At 41.3% G+C, this 15,913-nt stretch overlaps 1 protein-coding gene across 4 annotated transcripts in view; it reads left to right on the forward strand.

The window, feature by feature from the left end:
• Positions 1 to 15,913, forward strand: part of ntrk2a (neurotrophic tyrosine kinase, receptor, type 2a) — a 51,285-nt gene that overhangs the window by 17,037 nt on the left and 18,335 nt on the right. For all 4 annotated transcript variants that reach the window (XM_037258354.1, XM_037258351.1, XM_037258352.1 and 1 more), the window contains one exon: positions 13,241 to 13,429. In XM_037258354.1, coding sequence (XP_037114249.1) covers positions 13,241 to 13,429 — 189 coding nt within the window. The remainder of the gene's footprint in view (positions 1 to 13,240; positions 13,430 to 15,913) is intronic.

The following is a 15,913-nucleotide window of genomic DNA, read 5'->3' on the forward strand; positions in this document are numbered from 1 at the left end:
CACGGCAACCCACCGACATTGCCGAATAGGAACTCATAATCACAAGCAGAGTGACTCACTGCCTTCAGACGCACGGACATGAAGGCATGGAGCGTCACCTGGGGAGGACCCTGGTGCCAACGGACGACGTCAGAGCCCCTGCGTTCATTACAGAGGATTTTCTCGGCAGTGTTTGCCGTTCTCGCTTATCCAGTGAGTCATTGCGGGGAAGAAATTATTCACCCCTTCCATTTATGACTGGCAGCCCAGCATCGGTGTAGACAAAACAATTTCTATTTTCTACTCTGAATGTGGGAAGGGCGGTGCATTAGAAGCCAAATCTGTTCTATATTACTTGGGGATAGTTACAAGCTTTGCTCACTCCAAGCCAAACAACAAGCAGATGCTCACCTGTTCTCAACCCCACTTGATCATCTCTTATGTCCCGCCATGAAGAAATAGCTTCTCTGGAAAGTAAACAGACATATATTTTTTTTTAAAGAGAAATACTTGGACCACAACTTTGACTTTGCTACATAATACAGTACATGCAAATCCTCGTGAGGTGCAAGGCATACATCGTAGTATCTCCGATGCAATCTGAGATTGTTACTTTACGGTCTGACTTTGTTTTTAAAGAGACAGGCCACCTTAAAAATGTCTCTGGACTATTTGTAGGAGCTTCAAATAGCATTCATTTCAACTTTTTAACATTTCACAACCCTCACTCATCTAGTATTAGTGACAGCATGTGTTTTTGTACGCCTTGTTAACTTGTAAACAGTTTTTTTTCCCCCTCCTCTGTTTCCACCGAATAGTAATGACAAAGCTAGCATCAGAGTTGCAGGGAGCAAGTTGTTGTTTTTGGCTCGTCTCACCGTGTCCTTTATCACCGAGTGTCAGCTGCCTGGAGTTGTTTTCTTCCTCGCGTTCTCCTCCTGACAGACGTGTCAGCCATTACTTTACCTCGCTTCCACTTCATTTCCACAGCACATGCTCCTTAATTGCATATTGAGCAGACGCTGCAGTGGAATTGTTTTTTGCATGAAAGCGTCAACCGCATTTTGGGAAGCGCAGGCTGGAAGTGTCATTGGTTTGTTCCCATTATCGAAATATGTCAGCAAAAAATGCAATCATCCATATTGCTTTGCAAATTGTATATTGCATGGTAGTATTATGTCGGTAAATGTTTGGTTCCATTCATCAGACAAAAACAGAAGAAAATGCAGCATCATCAAATATGAATCATTTTTGGTCATAGTTTGACTCCACCTGCTCCTAAATGATTTAGCTATAACCAAGATTTAATGCTCAATAGTTTGCTTGGCGCTTCACAACAAAACCTCATATTTGCACCCAAGGAGGCGCTTTGTCTTTGCAGAATCTTTGTAAAAACAATTAGAGAGACGAGTGTGTGGGTGGCGTCACTTGGCTCCAGCAAGTGTTTAGTTTAGTGCTTGACAAAACTCTGTGGAGGATGCCGGGAAAATACCAATCGCTTTTATCGGTGCGTTGTCACCTGGAATCAAACTGAAGTGCTTGACGTGATGATAACACCACCAGAGGCAGCATTTGTTCTCTCTTTATCCCACCGCCTTCTAAAATCATTTCCAATCAAGATCACGTATTTTTGATGCTCTCAGAAGCAAAACTAACATTTGTACAGGTAGTGGTGTGTCTTAAAAGTGTATAATGACATCAACCACAAATGTCATGTAAAATGTTAAAACGTATCACATGCTCACTTTATAACGCTTTAGTTTTCATCAGCAGTGACTAACGTGAGAAGCTAACATAGCAATCTACATAGTTTTGGTGTTTTCTTATGTTTTTATGATTATTTTAACTGTTTTCCCATTAATATAGCACTTTGTATGTGTCTGTGGTTGTTTTTAAAGTGCTCTACAAATAAAGTTGAGTTGAGTTAGTCAGAGGTTCTTTGTCATTTTGAATTTTCACCCTGTGGCATTTGACGTGGATTTGGAACTCGAGAGGTGTCGCTTCGCCCACCTGGTGCCACCTCTGCCGGAAACTGTCAAGCCGCTCCTAATCCTTCAAGCCGGGCGCCTGGTATCGGACTGAAAATTGGCAGGACCAAAAAAAAACAAAAACATGTCGTGCAGTAGATGAGGGAAGACTGTTAAGTGGCATTGTGTGCTGTGTGTCCACCGTGTCTGCACCAGAGTGACGTTGATGGTCTTTGTCACGGTAACCACGTTAAAAGGTCACCTCACCCCGGCTGTGAGTAAATTGTTGCATTTTTTTTTCCATTAAACAAACACGCTCTTGACGGCGACACCGCTCCGCTGTGAATTTGTCAAACACGCTTCGAGTGACGTTGACCTTTGCTGAATAGTTGACGCATAAATATACTTGACATTATCACTCGCTTGCAATGACGCTTGTTGCTTTTCTTCCTTATCTTTGTACAGCACCTCTGAAGCGACTGTCGTGGAAGAGGTAATATAGGTTGCTTAGTTGTGAGAATTTCAGATTGTGTTTGGCATTAGATTGTCCCGTAGTAGTGCCGTAGGTAGGGTGTGGCAAGTTTGCATTTGTTGGTCATTCAAAACATAACCCTAAGCTTAATTCTAATACTAAACCCTAACGCTAATTAGGGCTCTGCATCTACAGGAGGATAAGCCAAGGCGGTCCTCGGTTCACAGCGTTCACGACATGCAACATGTGACAGAGTGTCAGAAATTACTTGGCCTATTTTTTTTAATCTTAAATTCCAAATATTTACTGTAATTATGGCATTTTAAGAATTCATGTTGGCATAGAGTAGAAGGCGTATCCAGTTACCGCTTATTTTTGTTGGATTTTTTAAAAATTGATTTGAATATATTCTGTAACTATGGCATGCTGAGGTTACAAATCATTGGTAATTCTAGCTGTTTTTTAATTGGATGACTTTCTATTATGGTTCATTTAATCATACAAAATTACTGTCATGATGACTTTACTATTATTACTTTAGCATAGGTTAGTCCAAGACTGCAACGCTTTTTGTGAAGACTTACATACTGTACTGTACAAAAACGAGTTATGTTGCCCGCGTAGTAACGGAACACTGATGTAAATCGAGGACCGCTGGATGATAGAAGATCTGGTATTAACTGAAAACCTTTTTCACTCCATTGAATGTCTGTAAATAACAAATACTAATACTTATAGAATATTCTCAGCATCACTGACCTCTCAACTAATTATTTTGACTTTGATTATATGATTATCATTATTTTTATCATTATATTATTATTAGTGTTTTCATTGTTAAATGTTAAAATTTCTTTTAATATTTCTGTTGTGTTCATTTTGTTGTTGTTTCCCTTCAGGATGTGTGAACATCCCAGTGGAGGTGATGTCACACTAATGGACGTGGACACACACGAGGCTTAAAGAATGACTGAAAGAATTCTTATTTGCGCATAGGAGAGATTTGAGGACAGTATAAATATATACAAACATCTACTCAACAAAAACACATTGGAACTTTGCGAGGTAGTCCGAGTTCCAGGCGGGAGAACCTCATGAACTAATCATAGAGAACTTTGAAAGCAAAAGGCTTCCCCCATTGAGTGAATTATTTACATAAGATGGATGTTAACCTACATCTCCCACCCACTAACCCTCCTTTGACCTGTTCACATAAGCACACACACACACACATCTCCAAAGGTGAAATATTGGTGGTGCAACGTCATTCTCTCAGATCATTGCTGATTTCACTACCAGCTGCTTTGCGATCCAGCCGTCCGAAATGACTTTAGAGTAGATGATAAGCAGTTGTGAATGATGCTCTGAAACTGCTGGATAGCCATCAAATGCGTTCTGCAGGTCCTCGACTTACTCTGTGCCTGTCAAAACATCCTGAGCATTCGCTTCAGGACAGCCTTTCCTGCTCTGTCCACTTGCCATCAAGTCTGCTGTAGTCAATATTTGTTCCCCCTCTAAATCAACGAAACGGTTATTTTCACAGTACACGCAACCCAATGTGACGTTTATGTTCTTTCTGTACGTACTAATCTTAGCTGTATGGCACATTTCTTGGGGATGTGCCATAAAAAAAAAACCCATCACATTGTTGATATCATCATTGTTTATCAGCAAATTTAATGACAAATTCAGACTCGGATCAGTGGAAAGAAATGTAATACTGTTAATCAACTGTTTAAACACTACTTTAATAATCCAGGAGGGTTGACACTTTGCTCATTAAAACAAAGTGATATTGATTGGCTTTTCTTCAGCACAGTTATGACTTGTTAGAAAATGGGGTCGTAAAAAAAGGAGCTTTATGCTTCCATTGGGGTGTGGAACTATGCTCAGTTAAAGTCATTCTAAAGTGGATATGCTGGGTTTTTGGATGGATAGCATAACATAAAAAGGAATTAATACAAACCACATTTGGTTTGGCACCTTTGTTTGTAATTGTTTGTCCATTGACTAAAGTGAAGTCATGTTTTCCACTGCAAAGTTTCTTTCTTGCAGTTGACTCATTGAAAGTCAGGCAGAGGCAGATGCAAGCCGAACACTCGATTCCTTGGGTTGCAGTGTCAAGATCTTGTTTATCCTCTGGGCTCATGAAGCCAAGCGGAAAATAATCCATCTGCCAACTTGATAATTAGGCCCCAAAAACTAATCATATCCCAAACTCATGATACCTAATATTTGAGCAATAAAAAGGCAATTTAAATTGATTCAATTATACTCCAAATGAAAAATGATGTTATTATGTCAGTGGGTGTGTATGAGAAGACATCAATCTTTATTGTTTGTTTTTTACATACAGAAATATGATTAGTCTGCAGTCATCAGCAACTTGAATGTATATTTGGGCAATGAAAAACTTGTTCTCAACCAGAAAAGTAAAGTACGCTATCATGCTAATTACACAGCTAACACAGCTATAATCATCCGTGGAAATCAGAAATTGGGTGAAATGTTCTTTATTTTAAACAATTAAATCAAGAATTACTTCACCAATATTTTTCATACACTCGGGAGACTCACTGAATGTTCTGAATTCCTGTTACCATCAATCTATTCAAGAAAATTGACAGAATTATTAATGACCACTTTATTGATTATTCCCATTTTAAATGGAAACACAAGCTGCATTAATATTTACTGTGGTAAGCTAAACTGAGCTGCACCACTTGGTAGAAACAATAATATCAAAAGTTGTTTGCTCTTTTATTTTTCATGTTTTATCTTTATTTGCTTTTTTGTTTGATTTGGTCATGACCATATTTCATTTTATATGCAAGGAATGCAAGGAAACATCTACATTTGAGAGTTTCAAGGGCTTTTGTGGCCCTGGAGCACCTCCATAAACGACATATTTTAACCTTTAAAGGTGTCTTCAAGAGGCTTTTAGCTGCTTATTTGAAACATATTTTCTTTGCAGGCTTGTCTTTCAATAAAGTCAATTGTTTATTTGTGTAGTGTGTGTGTGCGTGCGTGTATGTATTTGCATATTCATCGGTGCAATTTGAACAGTTTATGCTCACTGTGGCATTCTCTATTTCCACAAAATTTACAAGAATGCGCTGCGACAGCAACGTGCAGTGAAAGCGTTGCTCGGGACTAATAGACCGCCCGGACTCACCTGCCTGCTTACAAACGCTGTTGCCATCGGCGACGAGCACACAATTTGCCTTAGGCTTACACAAAGTCTGTTGATATGCTGTCAAGGGTGTGTGCTAGGTCACGTACTACCTTGAAAACTATTGAGTAAAAAAGTTCAAGCTTGCATCATGAACCGTCTCGGAGTAGATGTGCTGTTGAATTTCTGAAGGAAATATCGCTTGCCTTTGTATTTTTCTTTTTTAAAAAAAGGTGTTCAGTGTCATAGGTCAGTAATGACTGACGCATTAGTTGAGCGTGCAGTGTTATTGCAGTTGCTTGCGGCAAAGGAAATGTGTCTTTTGGGTGCCATCATGGTGGATGCAGTGGTTGTGTGGGTTTCCTCTTGGAACCCCTCGGCAATAGCGTAAGTGGTCTCTATATAATTGTCTATCAGCTGTTTTTTGTTGAGTTGGATACGGGATGCATTTTTGCAGTACAACCTTGGATCCTTTTCTGCTTTATTTTGTTTTCCTTCTCAAAATAGTGCAGAAGGAAATTGTAAACCTTGCTGCGCTGAATGATTAGTACGATTCAGCGATGGTGACAAACACTGGCGGAACTAGAGGGGGAGCTGCGGGGTCACTAGCCCCACTGATATATTCTTGGGCTCTCCAGGTGCCATTTCAGATTGTTGACTTTTGGGTATTTTCCCGATTTTTTTCCACCCAGTCCCCTGTAGGGCACATATCGTGAATGTTTATCAGCGGTTTGTAAAGAATTTTAGAGGTTTGTAAAACAAAAGTATCCCACAGAGCCCCTGCTATATCGTTGGCCACCTCTAGGGAAAAGAAATCCCAGCTCCGCCAGTGCTTACAACAATAATACCAACGGTCTAATGTTTTTTTTACGTCTGCATAAATCACAATAAGGAGCTACATTTATTCAAGGGGAGACTAAGAGGTGGTGCGGCAAAATGGAGATTGTAGAATGTCATACTCCACCACAAACCACATTGCAGTGCACATTTTAGTCAGACTGCGACACCAACAAACAAGCACAAAGGATGACCACAATCTCCTGTATTTACTTCAAGGAGATACATTTTAGATGAAAGGCTGCAGCAGGAGAGTAGCGTACAAAGCTGCAGCGTGCAAACCTAGCGGGGTAGGCATGTTTTTGTCCTTTCGAGCCACCTATCCTTAAATGTTGCAAGAAAAATCTGCTCAACGATTATACAATGACCTCGGCACGTTTGGAGCTAACCCTAATTTATCACTCTCACTTATCACAGTCAAGCACCTCATTGAAGATGCAGGTTGAATATTCAAAAAAACCATCTCAAACAGAGAAAAGAAAGCAAGGACGATGTGGGAGAAAAAACAAACAAACTAGGGTGAGTCAAGACGGTGGGGCGGTGGAGATGTAAGAGATGATAGAAAAAGTAAGCAGGAAAGGAGAGGAGGAAATTACTTTTTTTTTTGCCTGCGGGGGTGTGAAGCAGGAAAAATGTGATAGGCCTCTGCATCAGGGCCAAAGTGGAGGAGTGGTCATTATCTTACAGCAATTCGAAGAAGTCCCCATGCTTCTACTGCTCACAACTGAGCAATCATCATGTTGATATATATCAAACATGTAGAGTATCCTCAAGAAAATAAACATTTATGTGTAGAGGCCAAAATCGTAAAACCCTGGCTTTATGCAGAACGTCACATTATCAAACCCGGAAAACAGGTTAGCCGACCTCGTGTGTGTGTGTGTTACGATATCCAGGATAACTACTGGCTGAACTTGCTCCTTGTGTGTGTGTCTGCAAATCAATACCCATACTGCAAACGCACTGTCTCAAATGACTAAAGTATCAAACGTATTGATGTTTAAGTTTGACAGTCTATCTCAGTGGTATCAGAAACATCAATTCAAGATTACTATACAGGTCCCATATCACTTCATAATAACATTTAGCTACCACTCATAAATCCACAGATTCTTAACTGGAATCATTTTGAAAAGGTTCTAATTAAAGTACTTAGAGTACTGTAGTTGTATTATGGTTTGCATGTTTTCAAAACAGTTATTTTGTTCATAAAAATTAAGTTCTGCTCGTTTGTTAATGAAAACATTTCTTGATTGGGGCATGGCAAACATTGTTAAACAGACAAATTGTTTAAAATTACATTTAATGGTAACGAGTACACGTGTATATAAAGTAAAACAATTATTTAAATAGAAATAATGCTCACTTTCTGATCCATTTATTTAAACTTGCTGATCGATGATCCTGATTGTGTTAAGTCTGAAATAAATGGTATCATTTTGTCTGTGATCCAATATTGATATTGCTGTTTTCTGCTCCATGTTCTAATTTGTTCATTTCACTTTTGCTTGCACATGGTTGTATTTTGAATAAAGATTTCAGTTACATACTATATACTGTGATATCTCGAAATAGATCGATTATCTCACAATTGCTTTATTCCAATACTGCTTCTATGGTTAGCGAAACAGAGCGATAAAGTATGAACGAAATATGAGCAAAATGCCAAAGAATTTACACACAGTACAGTTGGTGATTCTCATTTGTCATGGCAGTAATTAACTACAACAGAAGGTCTTCCACCACTTTTTTTTTTTTCCTGTCTGGTCTCGCCCACATCCTTCCACCCTGGTCAAGATCAATACTTTACTTCCTGTCTTCAGTTCAGTCGGGTGACAGCAGTTTAGATACCACTGGGGTTCGTGTTACCGTGTCTGTGTGTGTGTGCGTGTGTGCGTGTGTGCGTGTGTGTGTGTGTGTGTGTGTGTGTGTGTGTGCACGCACGCCTATTGAGAAGCAATTCGGGGGTTACAGAGGCCTTTTTAGTGGCAAAAGCATCTGCTCGTCATCCTCCACATCCTCAGGTTGAGTTGACATGAAGTTATTATCTTTTGGATGACACCCATATTTGTTTTGACAAACAAATTTGGCAGTAAAATTAACTGAACATTGAACACAGTGGTGTCACAATAATGTTGACTGTGAGTGCTTCAGTGTCACGATAGTTGGAAATGAAACCAAGTGGCCTTACTCCTTTATTTTAGCTGTGTTTGTTCCAGTTGGCATTGATTTTTGATAGGGCTTTGTAATATTGACCAACTTTTGTAGACAGAAGACTTTGATTCGTAAATGGGATTTGAGTCCATCTGTTCGTCCTATTTGACAAAAAGCAGCACTGACTGTGAATAAACATTAGCTTTCACGTTAGTTTGTCGTGGTAGCTGACAAACCGTTTCAGAACCAAAGAGTAGGTTGTGATTGGCCTTCGGCGTACCAACTGTAGCCTGCCCCCCCCCCCCCCCCCCGAAAAACACTTTGAAGTTATCTTCGATCTTTAAAATCCACCATTATTTACTAATAACTGTCCTTGCTCTTCCCCAGGCATGAGACAAGCGCAGGTCCTTTGAGAGTTTAACTGACTTCCCCTGATGTTCTGAAATCCCACTAAAGCCTCCCGACATCTATCGCCCCGAGCAACAGACACCGGCAAATGGCTACACTTTGTCTGTGGTGTACCCAGAGAGCCTGAGGCACTTCAACGGAGTCGTCATTTCTATAGGGCTCCAGCACGGGCCATAAAACGTCTTACCCGAAGCCCTCGGGGTTCTCACAGCAAAACCGACAGCTCCAAATTACAAAAAATGAACCTGGGGGATTTAACCCAATGAGCATTGGAGCTGACTCACATAATCTAATCAGAACCACGACAAAAACGGTTTCAAAAATTCAGCCTTTATAAAGCTAGAGTGCTTTTACTTTTAATTGACGCGATGCATTTTCCAGAACCCAAATAATTCCGCCTACGATATCCTGCTGGCAGTACTCAAGTGAATATCAACTGCATTCCCCATCAAGAAATTGTAGCCGCAAAGTGTGGGTGTTGACAAATTCCAACAACCACTTTATTTTTTAAAACCACTATTTATCACGTTAAAATGTCTCCATCACTTTTATTCATAGCCGCCCAACACAGTGTTTGCTATGTATAAAAAGCCATCTGTTCTATTTTTCTACTAAGCACCTATTTGCTTTGTTGAGCACAAACCTCTGATGAAGCAGGCGGCAAGGATGGCATCGTGCTAATTTCACCGTGCGACTGTGAACAAGATGTACTGTGATTAAAGCGACGCCGTCATCCGACCTCGTCTGACACAACACAGCTGCTCCGTCAGACGCTTCTTGTCGTTGTCTACCGACTAAAATGCGTCTTCACCCGAGGAAACGAAATCCCTAAAACTGACAAGGATTACAGTGGACCACACGTTTGAAGTTAAAAATAATTTATTTCCAGAACATGTTTATTGACTTCCACAATGTCGTCTTTTGACCCTGTAGGCTGAATTTAGGGGGACGTAAAAAATAAGATGAATGCGTTTGACGATAACGTGCAATCACCACCCAGTTTGCAGTCATGACCGCTGCTGATTTATTGACAGTTAAGTGGAAGGAGGGGGGATTCTCCCCCTGGCAGGCCAGTTTAAACATGGCCTCCATGTCTATTAACCTGACCCCACTTATACTTTCACCTCAGCCTTCCATCTTCTCCTACATGTTTTTTACCAAGTCAGTCCCAGTGGAGCTGACGCCACCTCACTCTGTCTTCAGACGCACAAAAACACGATCACAGACACACACGTAGCCTCGTTTTGCCCCTTGGCTTAACCGTATTTATAACGATCTGACCCCAAGACCTCTGTATGTTAATGATCGTCAGCTCCTCCCATATGTACACACACACACATGAGCGCACACACACACACGAGAATAACGAGCACGTGTGTTCTCCTTTTTGTTACACAGAGACAACCTCAGAATGCTAAACAAATGAGCAATTAGCTAGCAGACATAAACAAGCAGCTCCGTTTCTTGAAGGAATTAGGAACCATGTGCTTTTAAATTGGATTCTCTAAAATGAAGGGCTTTGTTGTCTTTGAAAATGGCACTAACAAAGTATTGGAAAATCCTCCCTCCTTAAAGCCACCTTTGAAAGGCTTTAGAAATGCCACAGATACGATAATACAACATTGTTAAATTTGCACATAATAATGTGGTTGCATTTTAGCATAACAGAGATCGGAGTGAATAGAACCAACAAGAATCCTTAGATTGTTTTTTTTGGGGGGGGGGGGGGGGTATGTTAAAAAAATACAGTTTATACAAAATCTACATATTGCATTAGTTTATATTGCTTTAATTTGATCAAAGAAGTCCTTCAGGAGTTCGGGCTTCCTTAAACAACACTCTGACATGACTAAATCCCAGAACTCATGTGCAGGTAAATTAAGCTATTGTCTTTATTTTCCTTTGATTCTTGTGTAGAGTCAATTTTCTGCATTTTTGAGAAAATTTGGGCTGGGGGTGCAACTGTAACTCGATCACATTCACTAAAATTGCGTTACACCACCTGCACCATGAAATAGACCTGATTTTAGCTAGTCTAAAGATTAGTCTACTTCCATGTTGAAGGAGACTTGGATCTGGTCAAAAATCAAAATGTGCCATTTTTTTATGCCCAAGCGCACATACCTACGAAAATAGGGCCCATAATTTTTAAAGACACCTTTCAATGGTCTTAAAAATATTCATTCTAATTTTATTGCTATATTAGAGCTATTATTGCAAAATACTGCGATAAAAGATTGAGTCCATGTCACCCATATTCACTAAATGAGAGGTCTTAAATTTGATCAAACGGGCCTTGAAAAGCATTACATTTTTCTTCTTTAAGACGACAGATAATCTGCGTAGACTGATTATAAAAGCCGCCAGTCTTCGCCTTTTTTTTCCTCGTGTTGTTGTTCTACATTAAAGGCACCAATGCAAACTACGGGGATGAAATTGAACCTGTATTTTTATTCATCAACGCAAAGAGGTGAGAAGTTTAACACCAGACACATCCTTTGCCCTTTTTGTTGTCTTGAAGACAATTGTGTGTCAAAGACAAATGTGAATCTTTTCCTACAATTCTAGTGCAGTGCTTTTGTGTCAAATGAGCTGATAGCTACAACACACAGCCTTTCTATGAAACATCTCTCACTGTGCTATCTATTTTCATTCTGCTTCCCTATGGTGGCTCCTTCAGTCCCCACGAGTCACCGACGTACGTCCACGCCAGCTGGTCAAGCTCGTCCCACACAATACACACTTTAATACATACTATCCTCAGTCACGTCCCTTCGGCTGCAGCTGGATGTTAAAATTCATTCTCGGCGGCCGCACGAGTGGAAAGACATCCATTGTCATTTTATGCTCAAGGGAAATCAATCCCAGCTCATAATGCACTGGCCTTGAGCCACGCTGATGTTTTTAACATGGATGTGTGTGAATAATCTTTCAGTCTATGATGTGACCCAAAGTGAAATTTGTTTTTTTCCACCAGCTGCCAATTTTGTGATGTTGTTTGTAGTTCACACAGACTTGGCAACAATATCAAGAAGGTGTATGTAAACAATATGTTTCTGTTTTCACTGTCTTAATTACATGCTAATGACACCTCCGCGCTGTTGCCAAAACAAACTAATTTTCCCCTTCGTTGCTGAGGAAGATTCATTTGCTGTTGCATTTTACGCTTGTCACTTTCTCATTGGGAAATGAGCATTCCTTTTAACTATAATAACCTTGCTTTCAAAGCATTTGAAGTAAAGGCACGGCGTTAAATCTCAACGTTTTAACCCCGTGCCTTTACTTCAAATGCTTTGAAAACAAGGTTATTATAGTTAAAAGGAAAGCCGACCCAAACATTTTCTTTGTGATAATATGTTCTGTGCAGCCGAACCCGTTGAAACACAGTGTTCTGATTAATCTTTTGTTTGTGGAATATGAATTGAGCAGGCAAAAGCCAACCCATCTCAGTGGGTGGCCATTTTGCCACTTGCTGTCGACTGAAAATGACATCACAGTTGCACAGGCCACAAGTGACAACCAATCATGGCTCACCACTTTTCTGAATCTAAGCCGACCCCTGACATGGATAAAAATGTGTGAATTTTGCTGATTACCGTAATTTTCGGACTATAAGTCGCGGTTTTTTTTCATAGTTTGGGTGGGGGGGCGACTTATACTCAGGAGCGACTTATATACATATATATGGGTTTTTTTCACTTTTTTGGGCATTTTATGGCTGGTGCGACTTATACTCCGGTGCGACTTATAGTCCGAAAATTACGGTAAGTTATATTCCACAAGAAGTCAGTGAGGCACGTCACACTAGGCGATTAACGTGATGCTTAGGCACAATTAACACCAAAAATCCCGCATAAAGTAATTCCAGCCACTTTATGACAAAAAAGAGGCATACTTGAGACCCAGCCTGCATCTATTCCAATTCACCTAATAGTTCATTTGCTACAACATGAGGAAATACAATATTTATCTCGAGCCAGTCATCCATCCACTGTAACATGGTATGAAGTTTTGTAACATTCAAGTGACTGGCATCTCTTTTCCTACAGGAGCCTGTTCAGATCAATAGCACAACTTAAGCGCCTCTCTTTAAGTCTTCATCTCCTCCATCTTGGCTAATAACAGCTTAACAACCCTAATGAAGTCTCCCATGCCCCTCATACGATTCTGTTACGGGCACGGGCAGTGTAATGGCTCGGCTCAGCACTCCATTCTCGTAAAGATACAATCCGCCTCTCTGTCGTCTTTTAGGACCGTCCTCGGTCATCAGCAACGACGACGATTCAGCCTCGCCTCTCCACCACGTCTCCAACGGCAGCAACACGCCGTCCTCCTCCGAGTTGGGCCCCGACGCCGTCATCATCGGCATGACCAAGATCCCCGTCATTGAGAACCCGCAGTACTTCAGGAGCTCCAACAGCTTGCTCAAGACGGACACCTGTAAGTAGCAACACCTTTTTCTAGTGGCCTGCAGCCTATACTAAAAAAAACACAGCAGTAACTATCTTATCAAAATGATCCTAAAAGTACTTTTTGCATAACTTGCTGCTCTCCATCTCGGAAGTGAATGGAAAAATTCACAACCAGACTTTGAGCCATGAGTAGTGCATGTAAAAACGATAAAATTACGATTATATAAAATATGACGCAATAAGATTATTGATGGATTGGTTTTAGGATGTTTGAATGAATTAACTCAAACTGCAAGTAGAGAAGGGCTTGACATTTTTACCGAGCGGCAACGCTTAAATTAACTGTGGAAGTTGTGTCGAGGTTGCCATGGCGAAATAGCAGCAGCTGTCAAGGCAATGACCTTGTAAAATATCAGCCGCTGTCTACTATTCCAAAGGATGAATTGAAATTGTGAGTGCGCGTGTGAGCGACCCATGAGCAGGCGCTAGGCAGTATTACTTCATGTCACATTCCTTTCACGTGAGAGACGGCACACTTGGTGGCGAGTGTTTGCTTCAAACGCACTGGTTGCTTGAACCGTAAAGTCAGACAAGATGAACACGCACGTATGCACACGAGCGCACGCACACACGCGCGCGCACATACTCTCAGATATTGACCTGCTCCATCAATGTGACATTATGATTATTGGCAAGTCATAAAAGCTTTTTCAGGCTGTGACCTTGTGCAAATTAGCTAAGAGAGGTGGAGTAGGGTGGGGTGTGTGTGAGTGTGTGGGTGGGTTGGGAAGGGGGGGGGTTATATAATAATGGCAAATGGGGGATTGACCTCTTAAGGCTCCCTACACAAGCGAGCAATATAGCAGGATTTACTATATAAGAGAATAATAAAAGCAGGCAGATCAATGCCGGTCAATATTGCGTGTGAGTGTTTTGTGTGTATTACATCCATTAAAAGTAATACACAAGGCGCTTAGTGACGCTTTGATTGTGGTGCATATGGAAATATTATTTGTCAGCAGCCTTGATGAGGCTGAGGTATAATGCACTTGAACGTGGCTCGCAAGAAACATATTCCGCTGCGCTGATATATGGAAATGCCCCATTAACACAAACAACGCCTCACTTGACAATGATGACGTGGCCTGAGTCAATGGTTATGTTCCTAGGGCTGCGACATGACCCCATCTTGCATGCAAGTCGGATTCCGCCCTAGTTTATGACACCAGATTAATACAATTTCACCTAAATTCTAAATGTGGAACGTGCTTCTGATATTGTTTAGGCAAGCTGAGGCCTTGTAGGTCCTGACTACATGCCACTGAAATGGATGGATGGATGGATGGATGGATGGATGGATGGATGGATGGATGGATGGATGGATGGATGGAAGGAAGGAAGGAAGGAAGGAAGGAAGGAAGGAAGGAAGGAAGGAAGGAAGGAAGGAAGGAAGGAAGGAAGGAAGGAAGGAAGGAAGGAAGGAAGGAAGGAAGGATGGATGGATGGATGGATGGATGGATGGATGGATGGATGGATGGATGGATGGATGGATGGATGGATGGATGGATGGATGGATGGATGGATGGATGGATGGACGGACGGACGGACGGACGGACGGACGGACAGACGGATGGACAGATGGATGGACAGATGGATAGCTAGATAGATAGATTTCTCAGTTGAAGTCCAATCTGTAGCACAGTTAGAGCCTTCCAGTGTATTTTATTCTCTTGCATCGGCAAAGAGCAGCCATCCACTTTTGTTGATATAGCTTTTATGTGCGTTTTTTATATCAGGTCAAGTTGTAGAGAGATTTGGAAACGAGATTGCAGGAGGGGATACAGGAAATAAGATGTTGATGAAGGCGGGTGAAAGGTGTGTGTGTGTGTGTGTGCACGTGTGAGTGTGGCGATGGCCACATGTCAGAGAGGGAGCAGGCACAATAATTGAAAAGGTGGAAGGTGCTTGATGGGAAGTGTCAAAGCGGGCGCTCTCGAACGTTGCCACAAACACAAAACACCTGACGCAAATAGACTGCTGGAGTTGAAGAATGGGAGAGATAATGTGGCAGGGTGCAAATGATGGCGGTGGCCACGTTAATTAAAAAGCAAGAGGGAGTAAACAACAGGGCCACAAAGATGTTCAATAAAGACAGAGTGAACGGCATAAGCACCTTTTACCCTGCCTGTAAAAGCCACCAATTTTCTGCTGTGTGCTTTGCTGGGTTACGTGCGAAAGGCAAAGGCGGATGATTACTCTCTTAAGGCTCTGATGTGGCACTTTTACAAGAGCTCTGTCTCAAAGAGGTCACATGTATTATCCAGTATTGTCCCACCGATTGTAAAAAAGTCAAAACCATTTGGTGATGTTAACCACTCATGACAGCGCTACGTCATTCTCTCTTTCCCAACATTGTTACAAATTCTGCCCATTTTTGTTTTTCAATCTAAAAAATAAAACACTCCAACACATCTACTTGCCCGCCAGGCCACTCCCCCCCCCCCCCCTGCGT

This window comes from Syngnathus acus, chromosome 9, assembly GCF_901709675.1.
Source record: "Syngnathus acus chromosome 9, fSynAcu1.2, whole genome shotgun sequence".
Classification (NCBI taxonomy): domain Eukaryota; kingdom Metazoa; phylum Chordata; class Actinopteri; order Syngnathiformes; family Syngnathidae; genus Syngnathus; species Syngnathus acus.